General features: G+C 42.6%; 1 protein-coding gene across 1 annotated transcript in view; it reads left to right on the forward strand.

The window, feature by feature from the left end:
• RDH8 (retinol dehydrogenase 8) overlaps positions 1 to 19,579 on the forward strand; it is a 133,945-nt gene extending 114,366 nt beyond the window's left edge. Inside the window, exons 4-6 of the mRNA XM_085600735.1 lie at positions 7,170 to 7,263; positions 10,970 to 11,153; positions 17,532 to 19,579. Coding sequence (XP_085456861.1) covers positions 7,170 to 7,263; positions 10,970 to 11,153; positions 17,532 to 17,756 — 503 coding nt within the window. The 3' untranslated portion in view covers positions 17,757 to 19,579. The remainder of the gene's footprint in view (positions 1 to 7,169; positions 7,264 to 10,969; positions 11,154 to 17,531) is intronic.
• Positions 19,580 to 20,740: the final 1,161 nt, after the last annotated feature.

The raw sequence follows: 20,740 nt of genomic DNA on the forward strand, positions 1-20,740 counted from the left end.
GCACACAAACCATGTGCTTATTTTTCTAGTACATTAGATCCCGTAGCTCAGGCTTTGCCTGCATGTCTGAAATCAGTGGCAGCGACAGCTTTAGCAATCAGACAAAGCGATGCCATAGTGTTAGGACATCCATTGACAGTTCAAGTACCACACGCAGTAGAGGTTCTTATAAATAGAACACAAACACAACACTTGACCATAGCACGACTTACAGGGTATGAACTTACATTGTTTCAGCCACATATAGAAATAAGACGCTGTAACACATTGAATCCTGCCACACTTTTGCCAGTAACCGGAACAGACCCACTAGCCCATGACTGTATTGAAGTTATTACTGTAGCGACAAAACCCAGACAAGACTTGACCGATGTTCCATTGTCAGATCCAGACTTGACATTTTATGTAGATGGTTCATGTATGAGAACAAGTACAGGAGAATTAGTGGCCGCTTATGCAGTCACAACAGATACTGAAGTCATTGAAACTAATCGTATAAATACTTTGTCAGCTCAAGCCGCAGAGCTCATCGCTCTGACACAAGCCTGTATTCAAGCCACGAATAAAAAAGTCAACATATACACTGATTCACGTTATGCATTCGGAGTTGTACATGACTTCGGCGTGCTGTGGCGAGAGAGAGGTTATTTAACTTCCCACGGTGCCCACATTCAGCACGGACCCCTCATTCATGCCTTATTAGATGCAATACATCTACCTACTGCAATATCAATTATGAAATGTAAAGCTCATACGAAAGTTACTGATATCATTTCCCAAGGCAATGATCTAGCCGACAGAACGGCTAAACAGACTGCTCAAACTCAAACTCCCGACATGACAAAGACAATAGTCCCGATGCCGACACATTGTATGACAGTTAAAGATCCTACTCTTGACGTAATTGACATACAGACACATGCTACACCAGACGAAATAAAGAAATGGACTGAATTAGGAGGGATCCAAACGGACCAAGGATGGATGATGAAGGAAAAGTCTGTATGGTTCCTTCCTGATTCAATGGTCCAAGTTATAATTAACACTATACATAGTCCGGCACATCTAGGAGAAAAAGCTATGCTAGACAGCATTCAACACATTTGGTTTAATAAACATTTACGAACAGCAGCCAAACAAAAGGTCCGTACCTGTATGATCTGTTGCCAGTTCAACCCAGGAAAAAGTGTTCCCGTAGAACAGGGTGGATTTCATCCTCCTGATCACCCTTTTGAAGTCCTACAGATGGATTATATCCAGATGGAACGATGTCGAGGATTCAAATATGTTCTCGTAGTTGTCTGCGCTCTGTCCCGTTGGACAGAGGCGTACCCGGTTTCAGATTACACTGCCCCGACTACTGCCAAACAGTTGGTTCGAGAATTCTTCCCACGATACGGTTTACCACGTGTTGTTCACTCAGATAACGGCCAGCCGTTCTCATCCGAATTAATGAAACATGTTTCACTTCTGCTAGGATATCAGTGGAAATTCCACTGTGTCCGACACCCCGAGGCAGCAGGTCTCGTAGAAAGACATAACCAGATTCTGAAAATCAGATTGTCCAAAATATGCCGAGAAAAAGGTGTCGACTGGATAGTAGCATTACCAGTTGCACTTTTTTACATGAGAATGGTAGCACACTCTAGAACAGGGCTATCCCCGTATGAGGTGATCTTCGGTAGACCACCAAATATGTGGGGGACGCCTGTACCACGCAAAATAACTGATATTGACTGTAATATGCTGACAGATTACTTGGCTTCCTTGATGTCTGCACTACAATCTTGTCGTTCACAGGTTGCTGCAGCATTTCCCGACAACACTGAGGTGAAACCCCATGACATAGTTCCGGGGGATTTTGTGTTTGTGAAAAATTTCGACCGAAAGACTCAGCTGGAGCCCAGGTGGAAGACACCCAAGTTGGTTCTGCTGACCACAAGAACAGCCGTGAAGATCGAGGGCCGCAAGGGTTGGATTCATTCAAGCCATGTCAAGAGATTTCATGGACAATGCTCGGATATAGACATTGTGCCCTGCACTCCCTCACAGACTGATTCAAAACTTCCTTTGGTGGAAAAAACTGAAAGCGAACTTTACAAAGTTAAGTTAAGGCCTAGGACGTCAGACGGTTTGATTGTTTAAGTCCTCTCCTAGGTGAAGCGGTTGAATCTGTCTCTGACATGTATCCTCTAGACCTGAATCATGAACAGTCGCGAAAAATGATGAAACGACAGGCGTATTGTAAATCACTGCGTAGCCATTGTATAGGGACATTATTAATTTTGTTTTCCTTAAGTCTTTTAATAATTATTACCAGTATGTTGTTGCACATATATTACCCTATTGCCAGAAATGTTCACAATGTTATTGCAGAACATTCTTTTAGTGACTTACCCCCGCATGAATTGTCCTATAGACTTGCGCTGCGCAATAACACTTTCATTAGTATGTTACATCATTCCCATCAGACTAGTAATGCTACTAATTGTTGGGTGTGTGGCCGACTCCCTCCCTATCAGAATTATGAAGGAGTCCTGCCATTCTTTCCACACCCATTTACACACAATGGCTCCTGTGGAGCATGGTTCAGTTTAATCAATTCCATAGACTCAGACACAGCAGTTTACCAAGATCATTGGATATGGGGAAACCTGAACCTAGTTTTACTCAAAGTCTGCTACCCTGACAAGGAGGGTCGCCCCAAAAGAACAGGAACTGATCTAGAAAATGAAGTGTATGGATTAGGTAATTTTACACCTAATCTCATGATTCTAAATGTCGTATCCGAAGTTGAGCTAGTCTTACCCACCATGTCAGTATTCCCAGCAAAAGGTGAATTGTGTGTAAGAAAGGTTGGTTCCATACATATGGGCCATAGTCAATGCACTACTACAGTAGAATTCAGTGATCAAGGCAAATCTTCATTCAGAGCTTATCGCCACTCCTACTTTATATGTGGTCAGACTGCATATATGCGTCTACCTCTAGATTGGGATGGTACCTGCTACATAGCATTCCTTTTGCCACCTGTTTTCCTAGCTCCTCCTGATTATTATAGAAATATTCATTTAGTACACAATAGAGAGCGGAGAGATCTCCCAATTGTCGATTATACTGAGACGGCATGGGACAAGTATGTAGATTTCAATAAAGGCATCTTTCCCTATATAGGTACAGTTACCAATAGTAAGCTGATACGTAGATTAACTAGAACCCTTGAAGCAGTAGTGAATGAAACTATTTCCGCCTTAGGCAATTTAACAGAAGAGCAGTCTGCTATGCGGATTGTTGTGCTTCAAAATCGTCTTGTCCTTGACGTCATCCTGGCTGATAGAGGCGGAGCTTGTAGGGTCATCGGATCAAGCTGCTGCGTATTCATACCAGAAAATTCGCCATCTGTATATAAAGCTATAACTCGCCTTCACAAGATTGTAAGCCAGATGCACCAGAACCCAGGCACTTGGACTTGGTCCAGTTGGTTTTGGAATGTGATATCAGCCTGGGGATGGAGAGTTCTATCCTTCCTAGGTATTGGCCTTCTCCTACTATTCAGTTGCTGTCTATGTCTACAATGTGGACCAGCGATTTGTGGTCTGTGTGCCACATCGTGTATTCCACCATCAAGATTTCATTCAAGATTCCGGAAGAAGAAAGAAGAACAAATGATGCTATATGAACAGATCAATGGATTAATGAAGATTGATATCTCTTAACGGGCAAGTAGGGGACAAGGAGGGAATGTGGAAATATGGATTTTTCTGGTCAGTTATGTCCCCTATCTTGGACCCCAACGGTTCTATATGCATGTCACAAGTACATGTATGTTCCCTCCAGTTCCAGTTATGAAGACGCAAATACATGTGCGTCCACAGTCAACATGTCCTCTGTCAGATCCGCCATGAATAGGCCGGATATTCCATTCTTAAGTACAAAAGGCCACCGGCTTTATATGGTTCACTTATGCTATTCTACAGTCCAGGCAAGTAGGCCCTGATTCTGTCATCGAAACTCCTCTTGCCTTCTGCCTCTGAAAGCTCCAGTCTGAGCCTGCATCTGTGACCATGAACTTTGTCTCATTCTCTGCGCGGCTCACGAAGCCTGACATCAGCCTATTCTCTGCCAAGAACTGTATTTCACCTTCGAATTATCTGCTTCCCCCTCAGCCGATGCATTCCTGCCTAGTAGCTTAAGTAAACATTCTTCCAGTTATCGAGCAAAAGGCCGGCTTCTCTGTCCTCATGCAAGTAATTCATAGCCTTGTTACCATGGAATATTCCTACCCCCTCGCATTTAGTGTAGACACTTAGACGCTTGTACATGCACGCACAGTCAGTATAGAATAGATTCTGTCCGAGAGTCCTTCTTTTATGGATAACATAGTTCTTTAAACATAGGATGTTAGATATGATTTGGGATTAGGTTGACTTGACCCCCCAGACTTCTTGTCTCCACATGTAGAGCTAAATGTCAAGTGCCCTTCACCCCCTAGTTACACGTCAATTACACGTCAGACTGCTGCGCGCGCATCCATGCCAAGTATTATCTTATAGATCCACCTATACATGACATCACAACCAATTATGTTCCTTTTTTTCGCCTTATTACACCCATTTCTGGTTACGCAGAACAACTCGTCATTTTCCTTATCAATTGTTACGCCTACTGCATTTACTTCATTGTCATGTATGTACTATAAAAGTCATTTCTTGTCAATAAAGTGTGTGCTTCACTTCCTGAACCTTCGTGGTGACGGAACATTGGGAGCAACCGATTATAATCGAATTAATGGAATAAAGCCCATTCCGAACCTCTAATACCACGGATTCTGCCTCTCATTTTATTGAGCTATTTTACTATGTTCCTGTATCAAATTCAGTCCCGGTAAAGGAAAAATATTTACCACAGATGTCTGCCTATGTTACAACCTGCAGTCAATAATTCAATCCTCTATGCTCTTTCCTACACATCCTTTACCTGCAATGAAGCATGCTCGTACAGTTTGTAAGTGGTGAGGGGTGCTATTTTGCGGTTGATGTTTGAGGCAGTACCTAATTTAGGAGTGGTTCCCGATAAACTTCACCACACGGAACGGCAGAGTTGTTCCCGAAACTTTGTGCTTCAAGCGGAACGCAGAGTAAGCAAACTCTGCTAACTCCGCAGGCGGAACAAAGTGTAACGCCCACCCCTACTTTCATTGCACTGCCAATCTGTGCTAATGCAGATCATGGAAAGAATTTGGGAACTATTGGCTAGATATGCTAAGATAGGATTCTCAAAAAGTGTTTTCAAGTTGTGCACTGACTTTTGTCAATCCAATAGTTAGTGAGGTAGGGCACTCATTGCAACCCTCAATGTTTCACTACTATCACAAGGATGGTGGCCTGTTGCGGTCAGCAGACCACCAGGTCTGTGGTTGCTTTTAAATAAAACCATAATTGGTTTATGGAGCCCATTTTCCTTGACAGACTCTTGTGGATCACTGCCTACTCCTAATTATGTTTTGTCAGCATTCACAAAGGGGGCGGGTGGATGGGAGACCACTTCCAGTCTCAACTGGATTGCCATTACCTTTCTGTAGACAGTAAAATATTAATGTTTTTGGACCGGATTTTGATGGCAGAACCTTACTAAATCCCATTGTGAATTGCTGTTTGGAAGGGACACGCTAAACACTCCACTTTCAAATAGCGATTTGGTTTGTACTCACAAACTCAAATTGTGACGGACTTGCTATTTAAGTTTGGTGCATAACAAAAAGCTATTTTGCAGGTGCAAAGGATCCAATTTAATAAATCGGATCCTTTGCAACAGCAAAATGGCTTAGCACTAGGCCTGGGCAGTGAACTCTTCTTTGTTTGTGGAGTTTACGGTGTTTTCTACACTCCACGAAGCATGCAGAGTAAAACAAAACTCTGCTCCTTTTCCTCACTCGCACTCACTAACATCAAGTTGGCATGTACTTATGAGGAAAATCCACCTATAGGTGAAATTTTACCTTGTTCGCGCTCACCAATGTCAAGTTGGAGTGCGCAAGCAAGAAAATCCACCTCCCCGCAAGATTTCTCTACACGGGTGGTCGGATTTCTCAACGCGGGCGGTCGTGGGTGGATGGGATCGCTCATGTTGAGAAACCTACTGTTCACGTTGAGAAAGCTGCTGCTCGAGTAGAAAATCTATTTGAGAGGTGGAAAAGAAGCAGCACTCTCAGCGTTACACATAGTGTTGTTCGCGTTGATATTTTCCAGTGTGGGACAAACATCCAGCACTGAAAATCAGCACAAATAGGGATGACCAAGCGCACTCCGCTGCTTGCGGAACTCCGCATAGCGCAGCAGAATCTTTTGGTCACTTCCCAGAGTTCCACATAGCGAAACTGTGAACTCCGCCCAGGCTTACTTAGTACCTCTGGCCTATTATCCATTGCCTGTTTAATTGCACTCAACTTACTTGCAAAAATGTAACTCATGTTCCATTTGCAATTATGACATCAGTATATGTGTATGGTCACAATTCAGAGTGTTCTTGTTTTTTAAAATATGTTATGTAATAAACAAACTTTCTCTGTAAAGATTTATCTGTAATTTATTTGGTGTTATTTGTCTCTCTAGGGCTCATTTGTAATTAATTCGAAGCCTAGGAGAGCGCAGAAGTTACAATCTAAACGAGTCTCCAGGCAAATCTTGCTCATGTGGAGCACTTGGTCTTAGATTTTACCCTAAATATCTGGTAATGTAAGAGATAGGCACTAGCCTTAAAGAAACTAGCAATTATCTTGGAATGGGAAACAGCCTTTACGTTGTACCTTTACCACGCATTTTTTACCACACATAGTTTTAGAACGCATATGCTTTTTCAACATATGCCTTTACCACGCATTTAAAGTATGTTCGGGGGTGTGAGGATTCTCCCCCCACAAATACATTGTTTACATATATAAATATATATATAAACAATGCATGGTAAAGGCATACATTGTGAAAGCATATGCGATCTAAAAAAATGCGTGGTAAAAAGTGGTAAAGGCATGCAGAGTATTTCCCTGCGTTGTTCCGTCATACAACCTCTCGCAATAGATGCATAGCTCACTGGCTTCTTAAAAAGTTTGGAGATGGAAGGCATAAAAAACAACATTGATTGTTCATGGCCATCTCTTCTTTTCTTTTCAGGGGTCGTTTTCAATGATGTCTACGCCGCATCCAAATTCGCCATGGAAGGATTCTGTGAGAGTCTTGCAGTCCAACTTCTAAAATTTAATATATTGTAAGAGGGAATTGGTGTTTGTGTGTTTGTTGTCGACATTTGAAAATTCTCATTAGTTTTCTTTCTTCAAGAGGACCTACCATTGGTATATATACCAGTACTTCCGATAGCACTGAGGTAAAACAAAATGGTGGCTATTGAGACAGCTTAAAGTTTTATCAGTTTACTAATTCAGGTCACTTTGTTGTGTTCCAAAGGGCAATCTAGGCCATGGAGGGTGTTAAAGCGATGTGCATGCCGTGCGGTGGGGAGCCGCAAAGATAATTTTTTAGTCATAGGTTGATGTTGACGGACATGCAAGAAAAATAGTACTTTGATTTGCATACAACCTGCAAATCGACAGTCAACATGCTTCACGGAGTTTTATAGAAAACCACAGAATTTGACATTATTATTGTGGGATAGAGATTGGACTGTTGATTCCTTGGTAGATCTCCAAAGTATTCATGTAGCAGTTTGCTGGTCGTGTTGTTTGGACATACAGGTTCTTGTTGGTACTACTTTGATGCTCGTCCATTTCGGTCGACTCATTGTGTGATGCACTCATTCCTGTGTCAGAGAGGATGGAGGTGGGCTAAATCTTGCACTGATGGACAGACAAGCATGAGTAAAGCATCCATGGCGTTTCATGTGCACTTGGTCCTCATGGTTAAATTCATAACAATGCGCTGTGGTTGTTTGGTTGGCATCTGGCGTCGGGAATGTAGTTGATCTATTGAGTAAGGATGTCAGGTTTCTGTACTCTCATTGTCACTATAAACGGATTTGCTGTTATTGCCTTCTCTTCTGAAAATGTCTTCAAATAAGTTTAATATGAGAAGCTTGGCCCTGTTTTTGTGGGTGAGCCGAGGGTCAGCATTTTTTATTAGAAAATCCCTTTTATCATTCACTTGACTCCTCCTCCCGATCTTTCGTGTTACAGGACTGAGGTTCAACCTACGTGCCAACGCAGCAGCTCTTGCTTTTACAATAAGAAAGAGAGGGAAGTAGCCGTGGCGGCTCCTCGAAGGAGTGCTGCGGGGCGGTAGGGCGGGGCGGGGGAGGTGCAGGGTGGGGGGTAGTAAACCCCGGCATACGGCCGAACGGAGTTAAGTAAATAAATAAATTAATAAATAAAACAAATTATATTGCGTGCGCTGCATCGCCATTTGGCGTTGCAGCGCACGCAATGTAATTCGTTTTATTTATTTACCTAACTCCGTTCGGCCGTATGCCGGAGTTTACTAACCCTCCCCCACCCGCCTCACCACCCCGCAGCACTCCCTCGAGGTGCCGCCACTGGGAAGCAGTTGTATAAAAGCATTCTTGTCATCCAGGATGATGTCACTTTGCAATGAAGGTTAAATCAGTACTAATAATCTCAAGGTTGTTCTGTAAAAACTAATCCCTTCTTGCAATGCTCAAAACATGGGTCCTATTTTTCTCATCAGAGTCAGAACTATATGATGGATGAATTCACTTCCAGAAGCAAACACCTCAGTTCCCTCTTTTTTTCTTACTTATTAAGTTTCGCCCATATGAATGAGGAATACATATCTCCACTCTTCCCTCTATAATTCCCAGAGTTGTTCACCAAAAATATAAATTAAAGGCAGTGCTTGATTTGTAAAAGAAAGAGTGTTAGTGCCCGGAGCTCTGTTAAGAAGCCCCAGCCTTAAACGTTGGCGCACGTAATAGCAAGGCTGGCAGTCTTAAATCCACCTCTTACCACTTTAATCTACTGCCAGACACTCCCTTACACTTTATCTCTCTTGCAAGTTTCTGTTTTCTATCTTTATGACGGTTTTCCATCTTCCTCTTCCTCTGCCTTTCCAATTTGTGCGTTTGCCCTCTCTTGCTCTTTGTAAACACATGATTTGGAAAATTAAATGTCGGCCCCCGAAAATAGGTGCTGGTGGCCCGACCAGCAACCACGGGCACTGCTTTGTGGATCAAACTCGCTCACAACTCCAGCGACGGCCCGTATAGGGCGTGTTACCGGGGCGGTGACGTGGGGCAGAGGAGGGGAAGGAAAACTAATTTTGTTGCGCGCGCTGCATCGCATTTACCTTACTCCTGTCTGTCGTATGTCGGACGCTACTACCCCCCCACTCTATCCCTCCCCTGACTCACCGCCCGCAGCACTCCCTCGGTGAGCCGCCACTGCTGGTTTTGAAACTCTGGACCACTCTCAGTGCCTCTGACTCTTACCCCAGGTCTCTGAAATGAATTGCAGGAGGCACAGGGAGGCTTCTAGAGAGAGAGGGGGGGTCATGGGGGAAGGTAGAGAGAGAGAGCGATCAAAGAGGAAGGAGCGGGAGGGGAGAAGGAGACAGAGAGAGATTGCCCGAGGAGACCAGGGCAACGGGGCTAGTTTGGGCATTTTTCCTAGGGCTACTTTTGGTTCCCCAGTCCAGTCGTGGCGACAAGAATGCGCGAGATTGGGTGGGATGCAAATTGCTAGTGAGTAATAACAAATTACCCCACTGTCATTCTTACTCGTCACATTCCAAACAGTGTGAGGCTATAAACAGCAGCAAGAAATGGTTTTACAAACAGACCCGTGGTTACATATGGTAGAACGTATTGCTCTGCCTAGATTTTGTTAACCAAAGAGGTAATCCAGACATGAGAGGGCCTCAAGGCGCGAAGGACGATGAGTAAGCCTCACCAACTAGCAGAACAATCTTTACATGCTGGGCTTTATGGCCCTCTAGGGGGCTAGTATGGCTCTTTTGTGCAGTGCTTAATTTGTAAAAAATTAAGTGCCAGGGCCCAATCTTGGAAACCCACTGCAGCCTGCCCCAGCCATACCCTGCCAGCGCAGCCAATGGCAGTGCCAAAATAACACCTAACCATCGCACTCTTAAAAATGTGATGATTCAGGCTATTTCAGGCCTAACAAAGATATAATAATGGCATGAGAGGATGGTATTAAATATTTTAAGTGTATATTGACCTAATATACACGGCTGATGTGCTCATCTCAAAATTGAAAAGACCAGTGTCACCATGTGGTGGACTGTCACTAGAGCCCGTGCTGACAATTAAATGCTGAGCACCGGAAATGACTGGCACATTAAAGCACTGCTCTTGTGACTGGTATGGCCCTCTGGGTGGCTAGTAGGACCCTCTGGATGGCTAGGAGGAATAGCACTCGATACAACACATGCCATTACAACGCAAGTCGTATCACAACGATGCGTTGTTACATCGCATGCCATTACAATGCAAGTCATTACAACGCCTTGCTGTGGGGGGGGCGCTGGAGTTTGGAATAGTATAATTTACTCTTACAACTCCAGTGTGTGCAACAGTAGGGAAGGTGTTGGATTGAAAATCCAACAAATCCAACACCTTCTGCCACCTACAGCAAGTCGTAGATGTTGGGAAGCTGAGACTTGAAGGATTCTGGAAGGGTTTTTTTAGAGGGAGGGGATTGGGTGGGGTGAGTCTTTGGGGGCGGGTTTGAAGAGGGCATAGGTTTTCTGCAACTTTTGCTATTTTGTGCATTTTGTTTGTTTGTGCACTAGATTCAGAAGATTTTGGATTTGCTTTGCAGTAGTAAAGATTATGGTAATTATTATGCAAGGACAGAATGAAATGGATAGATTTTTAGCACACACTTACCCTTTAGCATCATCTATATAGAACATGTGTATGGTTTGTCTCCTTGTTCACAAAGCAGCTGAAAGTCATTCTCCCTCTCTGGTCTTCTGGCCCACAGTGTGTCCATGGTGGAACCTGGACCCGTCAACACTGAGTTTGAGATGAAGCTCATGGAGGAGGTGTCGCGTTCAGAGTTCCCTGGAACTGATGCTGACACGATCCGTTACTTTAAAGAAGTTTACCTCCCTGCATCTCATGAGATCTTTTCCACCATGGGGCAAAACCCTGACACCGTTGCCAAGGTAGGTCCATGCAGTGCACCCTGCTCAAGTAAGCAGAGGCTAAATATGCCTTAAAAAGACTTGCTCTTTTGATACCAGAAGTAAAAATGAGGAGCGTTTTCCAATTGAGAAGGATTATTTCACTTTAAAAGACTCAGCATCAAACAGGGAAAGTGTACTTTAGGTCCCATGGTTATGCAGCTCTTATTGCTTTTTCTAAGGATTACTGCAAGAGTGCCAATTGATGAGCTGGTAGAATTTGGGTAGTGACTGGATTGAACCAGCTATACAAAACTCCACAAGTGTGGGAGAGGTACCCTCCTGACAAAAGGTACAGGGTTAAATATCATGGAAAACAACGAAAGATCCCTCTTGTGATACACACTCGTATTTTCACATCTATATACTCATCTTCTTCAGGGAAAGCCTCTTTCATTTACCATCCACTTAGCTATCTAAACACTGAACCCTGTTTAATGTAAAAATGTATGTTTTATTTAATATAATCAATCCTCACAACACAGAAAGATACCATTTTCAGTATTGTCTTCATGTAATCACGTTTGTAGAGTGGCGGAGAAAGGGGGCTGGGCCTCTGACCGGCTTCCAGGAATCCTCCTGTGTAGGACTTTCAGGAGGAATCAGCAGGGCTTCTTATCCCCCATGGTCCCACAGAGTAAAGTGGATTTCATCCCCCAACCAGTAGTGCACCAGGAGGTACGTTTGCAGAGTGGTGGAGAGAAGGGGCATGCCCTCTAGGGATCTCTTAGCAATCCTGCTGTGTGGGACTTATTGGAGGTAACAAGAGGGGTAGTTGGCTCCCAAGGACTTCCTTGGGGGCCAAATACTTCTCCTGCTACCTCCAGTAAGTCCTACACAGCAGATTGCTGAGACCTCGTAGGAGGCCACACCCCCTGTCTCTGCCACTCTGCAAACGCACCTCCTGGCGCACTACTGGTAGGGGTATGAAGTCCCCTTGGCTCCTAAGGGCCCTTGGGGGACAACAAGCCCTTCTGTTACCTCCAGTAAGACCCACACAGGCAGATTGCTGAGACTTTGTCAGAGGCCACGCCCCCTTTCTCGAGCTCTCTGCAAAGCCGGCAGGGACCACAGGGGCCTTCAGGCTCCCCCCACGGTCCCCAACTGGAAAAACTGGGTGCCCTGGGTGGGACCAGGGCACTCAGTAGTGTGGCCAGCCCCGGGAGATGAGGTCCCTGGGGCCAAAATCAGCCTGGGAGGGGGGCCGCGTGGCCTCTTTTCCATGTGTATAACAGTTTGTTTTTTTGTTTAAAAAAGGACAAGCCCTGGGAGATGGGGTCCCTGGGGCAAAACTCAGGCCAGGGAAGGGGGACCACACGCCCCCCGTTCCTTTATTACACATCATCAGTGAGTCTTGAGAAATGCAGCGTGTGGTCGTAAGCAGTGCATTGCGGGGGTGTGAGTTATAGTTAGCTCACTAACTATAATGGCTGAATTTCTCTAGTTTTGTACGAGTGTCACCTGAGCCTAAATATAACATCTGTATTGTTTTTTTCAGTGAATATATCTAAATATATCTATATATTTATATAGATTACCTACTGGCGGTCGCCAGTAGGTAGATATAGTTAGGACCTATTTTCCATAGGAAATCCGCAACATTCTATTTGGAATAACTTTGGCGCCGGTTGACGAATCTTCGCGAAATTATCAAAACATTTGGCCAGCTCCGGTCCGCTCCTATCCTGAAAGTTTCACAGTGATTCGTCAAGCGGGGGCCGAGAAAAAAGGGGGGTCCCAAAACTCATTTTTCCCATGCATTTTCCCATAGGACCTTTAGCCACAGCTACAGTCTGAACTGCTGAAAGGAATTACACCAAATTTGGCAAAGAGGTAGTCCTCAGTTCAGACTCGTGCCTTTTGCTTAAATGGTGTAAATCCGTTCAGTAGTTCCTCAGAAAATTACAGTTAAAAGTACATATATATCTATGGCCTCGGAGGATCCGCGTACCCTCCCGATCACAAGCTGAATTTTAATTGGCTGCCAGCACTCTGAAACAGGAAGTGTTGGCAGCCATCTTGTGCCTTGGTAGAACTGAGACACAAGAAACAAGAAACCCCCCAAAAAAGTCGCAAAACGCGAAAAGGGGGCAGGGTAGAAACACCCTGACCCCCTAGGCCTGCTCAAGGGGTCCCACAAGGACCCCCAAGGCCCCAAAAAAAGCCTTGTATAGGCCCTGGGGACCGCCACCCCCCAGGGCCGGCTCCTGCAGTGCAATTATATATTACATAATGTACATAATTATTTCCAATCACATACTTACTTTAAAATTATTAATTAATTATTACTTTATTAACTTACAGCCCTAGCCCCCTACAAACCCAACAACCCACTACAACAACATAAAAATTGCTATTAGAAGTTAAATAAGAAAATCTAACTCACTTAAAATTACAAACTATTAAAAACAATTCATATCAATTATACTAACATTAATAACGCATACAATTAATACATAAATGAAAGCACATTTAAATAATTAAAGAACAATATTTTTTACAATTATATTATTGAAAACGATATTAACAGAAATATTCTTACCAAAATAAATACTTATCTAAAAACATGATATTCTTGACAACGATATTTCTGCATCACAATATTATTGTATTTCAATACTTTTTTCTGATAGTTTTGTCTCTTGATATAAAAAATCGATATATTGTCCACATACCGGCACTGACACACCCGACACTGAATTGGCACCTAGTAAAGGAAGGTCAAATATTATTTTTCCCACGATTCATGGCTTGGCTCTACTCTTAGCTAGCGTTGAATCTGAGAGAGCAATTACCACCTCCGTCTAGACAAGTTTTATACCTCCCTTCCCACCAGCACAAAACACCACAAGGCCCATAGAATGTTTTCCTAATCCTATTCCATTTAGTAATTCTGCTCTCCCATCTGCCACACCACTACTCCTGGAATCTTATCCTAATCAACAAATGTCAAGATCATTGTTAGGATGGAATTTAGCAGGGATTACACTATTACCTATTAGCTTATTCGACAACCTGCAAAAGAATTTCTGAAAGCATGTTTAAGGCCATTTGACATCATAGATAGAAGATAACAATGTCAACTCCGAACTCTAAGCATGTTTTAGGTCACAAATTGAAACTATTGACTGGATCTTCGGGTTACTTATGACTAGATGGAAGATGGTTGCTGTTGGAAGAGGTTCAGTTTTCACTGCTTTCATTGATTTGTGAGCAGCATTAGACCTGGTCCCAAGGGCAAAACTGTTGGAGGTCTTAGCAGACATGAAAGTCCCAAATAACTTGCTGAATATAATAATTTACTTGCATGAAGGGAATTATGCTAGGCTCCACCAGGAACTGTCTGACAATATAGATGTAGCAAAAGGTGGTTGCTAAGGCTGTGATTTGGCCCCTACCGTTTTTCTCTGGTTCATAAACAAAAGTATAGGCTGCTTGTTAAATCGTGTTAGTGACCATGGCCAAATATAAGTTGCCAGCTGATGACACTGTGCTGCTTTCCAAAATACGCATGGATCTTCAGACGCTTATGGATAGGTTCTTAGTGTTTTTCAAAACAATTTGGACTAGAGGTAAACGTTCTAAAGACCAAATTCATGTTTTATTCTCAAAATAAACGATTGGGTAGTACTATTGAATTGGGTGGTGCTTCTCTCAAGAGAGTATCGGAATTTGACTATTTGGGGATCAGATTGTCGAATAAGAAGTCCTGGGGATCCCAAATCCAAAAAAGTAATTCATTAATCAATCATAGAGTTTTTGCCATCCTAAGGTTTGCCAAGAGAACTCCATCCTACCCTATTTCCCCTGTGACACAGATTTACAGTGCCCAAATCAAGAGGGCTGCTTTGTACGGCGCCAAGCTGGAGCTCACGTAACTGCTCGCTTCTTGGTGTAGGTGAAAACAACTTTATAAGGGCTGTTGCATGTCTGGGGTGAGGCATTCCATTTCTGCTGCTCAAACTGGATCTCGTCCTCAAGTCGCTCCTGGAAGAGGCGAGATTGTTACACTTATTGTACTGAATATGGGTTTGGTCAATAGATGCCTTTAAACCATAGAGAGAAGCCTTAAGCAAGGTCATTGCTTTCAAAGATTCATATAAAATCCCTTGGCTGGTGCACACTAAACAGACCATTTGCCCAGGGCTGGGTAGCCTATGAAGTGCCCCCACAGCCATTAATACCAATGGACACATTTTATTACACTTAGGGAGTTCTTTGACTTTGTAGCAGGATCAAAGCCTTTTGTAACACCCATAAAAGACTTTGAACTCAAATACATCCTGGATTACCTACTCCCCACCCCCAGGCATGTTCCTTTATCCGTAGTTTCACTATGGTTCCCTCCCACTGGCTATCTACACCTCATGGTGGGCCTCCTCGACCGACAAGTCAACTCTTTGCCTAGTTTGTTGTTCAATGGACGAGTCGGCGGATCACTTCCTATGTTTTGTATGGCATATTCCAGACTGAAGGTAAGGTGGATTGCCCTAAAGTGTTGGGCTTTGGGTCTAACTGATTAATTCATTGTATCGCATTAATCGTATTAATTCACTAAGTATATGCAATAGTGGTCTTTGCAGTGACTAAATTCATCAATTCTTCATGGTCGAAGCACCAGAAGATTTTCTACTCTATTAGATCCTAGTGTTTGAAACAGGAAAGGTAGCTTTTTAATTAACTTCGTTTGTGAACTTGAAATTTGAGTTATTATCACAAGGAAATTGCTGATTTGAATACAATATTTTATTCTTCGTCGTTTTTAACTTGATAATATATGTAGATATTGTATTTTATGGGAATGTTTTGGGTTTTGTACTTAAATTCGACCTGACTATACATTTGGAATTTGAATAAAGAGACAACTGGTGATAGACAGCTGAGAGGCAGAAAGAGGCAGGCAAGGGCTGTAGGAAAGATACAGCTTTGAGATGGACAGGTACGACAAATAATAGAGATGAAGCTGAGAAAGAATTGGCAGATAGGTGGGAGAGGTGAGATGAGTGAGTGAGATTAAAAATCATTATAGTTATCGTCATTGTGTTTTAGAGGACCTCTAAACATAACGGTTAGGGGACACTAATTCCCCCACATACCGTCACCTGCTTTTAAACATCATATAGTTACCTTTCACATTAAAAAACACAATGAGGATAACTATAATGATTTTTAATCTCACTCACTCATACACGGGCCCCCACTTAGTTTAGAAGTGCATCCCTGTCGTCAGGTGTATGCCCGCCCTCTATCAAACCAAGGTTTTAGAGGGCGAGGACTGGTCAATGATGAAGCATGACACCAGGTGGTGTGTGAGACCAGTCCGTTACTTTTTGTGAGATGTCCCCACTCACAATATAACTCAAACCTTATAGTGGTTATCACTTTAGGAGCAGCTCTTTTGTGGTTAAACATAAATAGGACTATGACTGTTTTGTACTTTCCTTACCTACGGCAGTTTTTCCCATACTATTTCGTGTGGCTCAAATTCTCTCCATAGAAACTAGGGCCCAGAAAGAGTTTATACAAGACAGGGCAGTAGGCAAAGTTGCCGTGCTAGGTAGTGTGAACTGAAGAGAGCAGAACTGTGCCATAGCTACAAAGAGGTGGCACGTTTCTGCTTTCTCCCTGCACAGGTGCACTTTCAGCATCCAGGCGCCCTTGCACCATTTTGCAATGGTGTCTGATTTGTGGTCAGCATAGTTTATGTGCAGGAATGGGTCTTTTACTGCACAAAAACTATGCTTTAAGGCAATTTCCTCTTTGTGTGTTGCAGAATGCAGCAAATACACAAAATGTGGTGAGAGGAATGCTTGCAATAAGTCTAACCACTGGCAATCGCTCGGGGTAGCATGTTGTATGTCAGAATATGGATAACAATAATATTGTCTGAGATATATATTTAAATATTGTGACTTGAATTCTGTTTACAAGCATATGGTTCCACTGGGTGTCGATTTTTTATTATTATCGACAAGGGGGTGATCATTTTGTAAATTATATTTAGGCCACAATACTTAAGTCAAACAATTTTTAGGCCACTATATTCTGGTACTATACCGCTGAACCGACTGCAAGTTCCAGTTGAACAGCTTATGCAGTGGACAATGGGATTGTTTTTGTAATTGGGTCACTGAGATGCATGTTTGTACAAATAAATGAAGTTGAGGTTCTCCTATACACTAAGATTTCTGAATTCAGCTTTCATAAACTTCAGGTGGCTTGGGTATATGTACTGCAATTTGGAGTTTGGAAATTATATAAATCCCTCCAGCCAGGCTTGGGGGTGTTTGATTATTCGTTGCTTCCAATGTTAAGGGTCTGATGAGATATTGAATTTTTGAATCTGATCCTCTGTTCTAGGCAACCGTCAAGGTGATCAACATGGCCCAGCCAGACTTTCGCTGCCAGACGAATGCATTGTACACCCCACTGACTGCGCTGAAGTACGCAGACGACAAAGGCAACTTGTCTGTGAGAACATTCTATAACCTACTATTCAACTTTGGCACCCTCTTCCACTTTAGCATGAATCTGCTCAAGTGCATTACCTGCAACTGCTTCAGACGCCGGGTCAACCCCGCATAGGCCGGCTCTAGGAACCTTAGGTGAGACTGGAGTGTGTTGTTTGGAGAGGGGCCGGACATACTACCACACTGAACTCCTACCAACTACAATAGAACACCAAAAGAAATACCTGGAAATCCCAGCCGTCTAGTAAACCCATTTTAAATCAAGAAGGAATTTAAAAAACAGGAATAATGACACCCAATGGAAATAATGAGATGTATTATGTTTTCTGATTATTATTCTTCTATTTAGATTTGCTCTGTTGGAGCTGTGCGGGCTACTTGCCAACTGGACGGGAGGAGAATAGACTACAACATGTCAGTGCTTTAGCAAGTAAAAACTCAGTGACAAAGCCAGTAGGTCAGGCACTTTGTAAGGGAATGTGTTTAGTGATAGTGGGACAAGAAAATTCCACAATCAAGCCACATCATGGAATTCAACGTAATGGGCACTGGGAGTAAGTCTCCTTAGCTGAACAGTATTAGCAACTGGGCCATCAAGGAATAGTAGTATGAAATGGGTCAGAAAATGAAGATTACATTGTAAGTGGTAAACTAAAGGGCATGCAGAGCAAAATATTGTATGTAGATATATTTGACAATGGACCTGTATTTGTGTTGTTTCTTTAAAAATGTTTGTGTGGATATTTCTTTACATTGTAAACAAAAATTCAACAAGATGTTATCAGGACAGGAAACTAAAACAAAGAATAGCTCGCAAATTATTCTCACACTGCATCTTTATGATAAGCCAAAGCACCACAACAGCTGCACACCTCCAAAACATAACGTCATAAAGTAGTAATTAAAATGATATTGTGCCAGCAATGTAAATACATGAAACTCCACACATTGGACCCCATTCACAAAGGTAAATTTGGTTGTAATTATAAGTTTATGACCAAACATAACTTTTTTACACCTGCCAGGAGTTCACAAAGGGATTCCAGGCAGGTATGTATGCCTTTACGATAGCAGATTTATCTGCTGCGAGTAGGGGGTGGGTGGTAGGTGGGTTTTCCAATGGGTGTTTTAACTTTGATGTTTTGGAAATGCCCACAAGTATGTGAGATCTTGAACATTCCCAAATTTTCCATCACCTTTTCACCTTGGACTGGTCGGAGATTTAACTAAACATTAATAGAGGGGATAACAAAACACCTAGCCAGGTTCTATTGGAGAATACCTCTAAAACTATACGTGGCAAGCTCAATACCTTTTTAAAAGAACTAAAAAAACTGAGGTTTGTGGAAAACAATTTAAACGGAATGGAGTTACAATTAGGAAAGACTAGCAAGTGATGAAAACAGAGTGGCAAAAGAAGTACAAGGAGAATACAACTCAAACTTAGATGTCAGAACAAGATCACAAACAAAAGGGAATATGAAAAAACTGAACACAGCATAGTGGTAAATGTGGCCTGCAGAATACCTACCACTGAGGAGTTGAATGCAGTGGCCAAAGTCTTATCACTTACTCTCATGCTCCATTGTAATATATTTGAACTCAAAACAGACCTTTTTTAATTTATTAGGAACTTGAAACTTAAGAAATACTTCTCCACAACACCTGCGAGACACAATGAGATAAAATACACCCCTGAGATCTCAGAAACAACTATTCAAGATCTCTATGATCTACACATTTTGTTGAGTTTAGAAGAACGATTATCTTGTGATATAGAGGAGGTGGCCAAGGATCTCAATATTGATGTTAATAAGTGGTTAACGTGAGCAATCTGACTTCATTCCAAATTTGTCAAAATATAATGTGATTGATGTGTTTTGTGAATTGGTAATGTCTGACTTTGAGAAAGTCAGAAGAAAATCTTGCAAAAATAAATTGAATAGTAAAGAAAAAGAATCTTTAAGAAACATGTTTGATTAATTTCAGTATTATTGTACACCAAGCAGACAAAGGGGACAAAAGGTACCTGTCTTAAGAATGAGACTAATAAATATATTTCAGATTCTTTGGATTTAATTGTTTACTGTACACTACATAAAACTACTCCCCACATTACATTACTGACTTGAGATTTACTCCAGCAAAGGGCTTGAGTAACTCCCTGTTAGACCTGACAGCCTTAGGGTGGACTTCCCCAAACATTTTGCCTTCTTGCCTCGCATTTTTGCTGATTTCTTTTTGTTGGCCTTCAGACACTGAACACTTTACCACTGCTAACCAGTGCTAAAGTGCATGTGCTTCTCTCCTAAAACATGGTTTGATTGACTTATCGGCAATTGGAATATTGAATTTGTCTATAAGTCCCTAGTAGAGTGCACTACATTTGCCCAGGGCCTGTAAATTAAATGCTGCACTGATAAAGCCACCCACACTAGTAGCACTTTAAACATGTCTCAGGCCTGCCACTGCAGAGCCTGTGTCTGCAGCTTACTACCATGTTGAGTTGGTGTTTAAAACCCCTTCCCGAGCCTTAACCTCCCCTTTAATTACATGTAAGTCACCCCTAAGGTAGGCCTTAGGTAGACTATAGGGCAGGGTGCTTTGTAATTAAAATTTAGGACATGTACTCCTACGTTTTACATGTCCTGGTAGGGCAAAACTACCAAATTCATTTTTCATTACTGTGAAGCCTACCCCTCTCACAGGTTAACATTGGGAATTCCTTATTACACTTATAAACTGTATTTCCGGATTAAGAAGCTGTAGCTCTGTCATATTTCATATCACAGGAATGGTGATGATAAATCCTCTTTACTGGTAAAGCAAAATTTAGCATTGCCCTATCTAAAATTCCACTTTTTAGAAACATGGCATTTTCTGCTCTTAGCCCTGTGTGCCTGCAGCCTGTCCCCAATGCATGTCTGGGGTGGGTGACAGATGGACTTTGTGCATTCCCTCCAGAGATCCACACACAAAGGAAGCTTAGGTGTGACTGATGGACCACCCACAACCTGATGGGTCATCCTGGCCAGGATGGGAGGTAGGAGCTGACACTTACACTTACATAGTCTGTGTCCTGTCCCCACACAAAGGGCT

This window comes from Triturus cristatus, chromosome 4_2 (genome assembly GCF_964204655.1).
Source record: "Triturus cristatus chromosome 4_2, aTriCri1.1, whole genome shotgun sequence".
In the NCBI taxonomy this organism is placed as follows: Eukaryota; Metazoa; Chordata; class Amphibia; order Caudata; family Salamandridae; genus Triturus; species Triturus cristatus.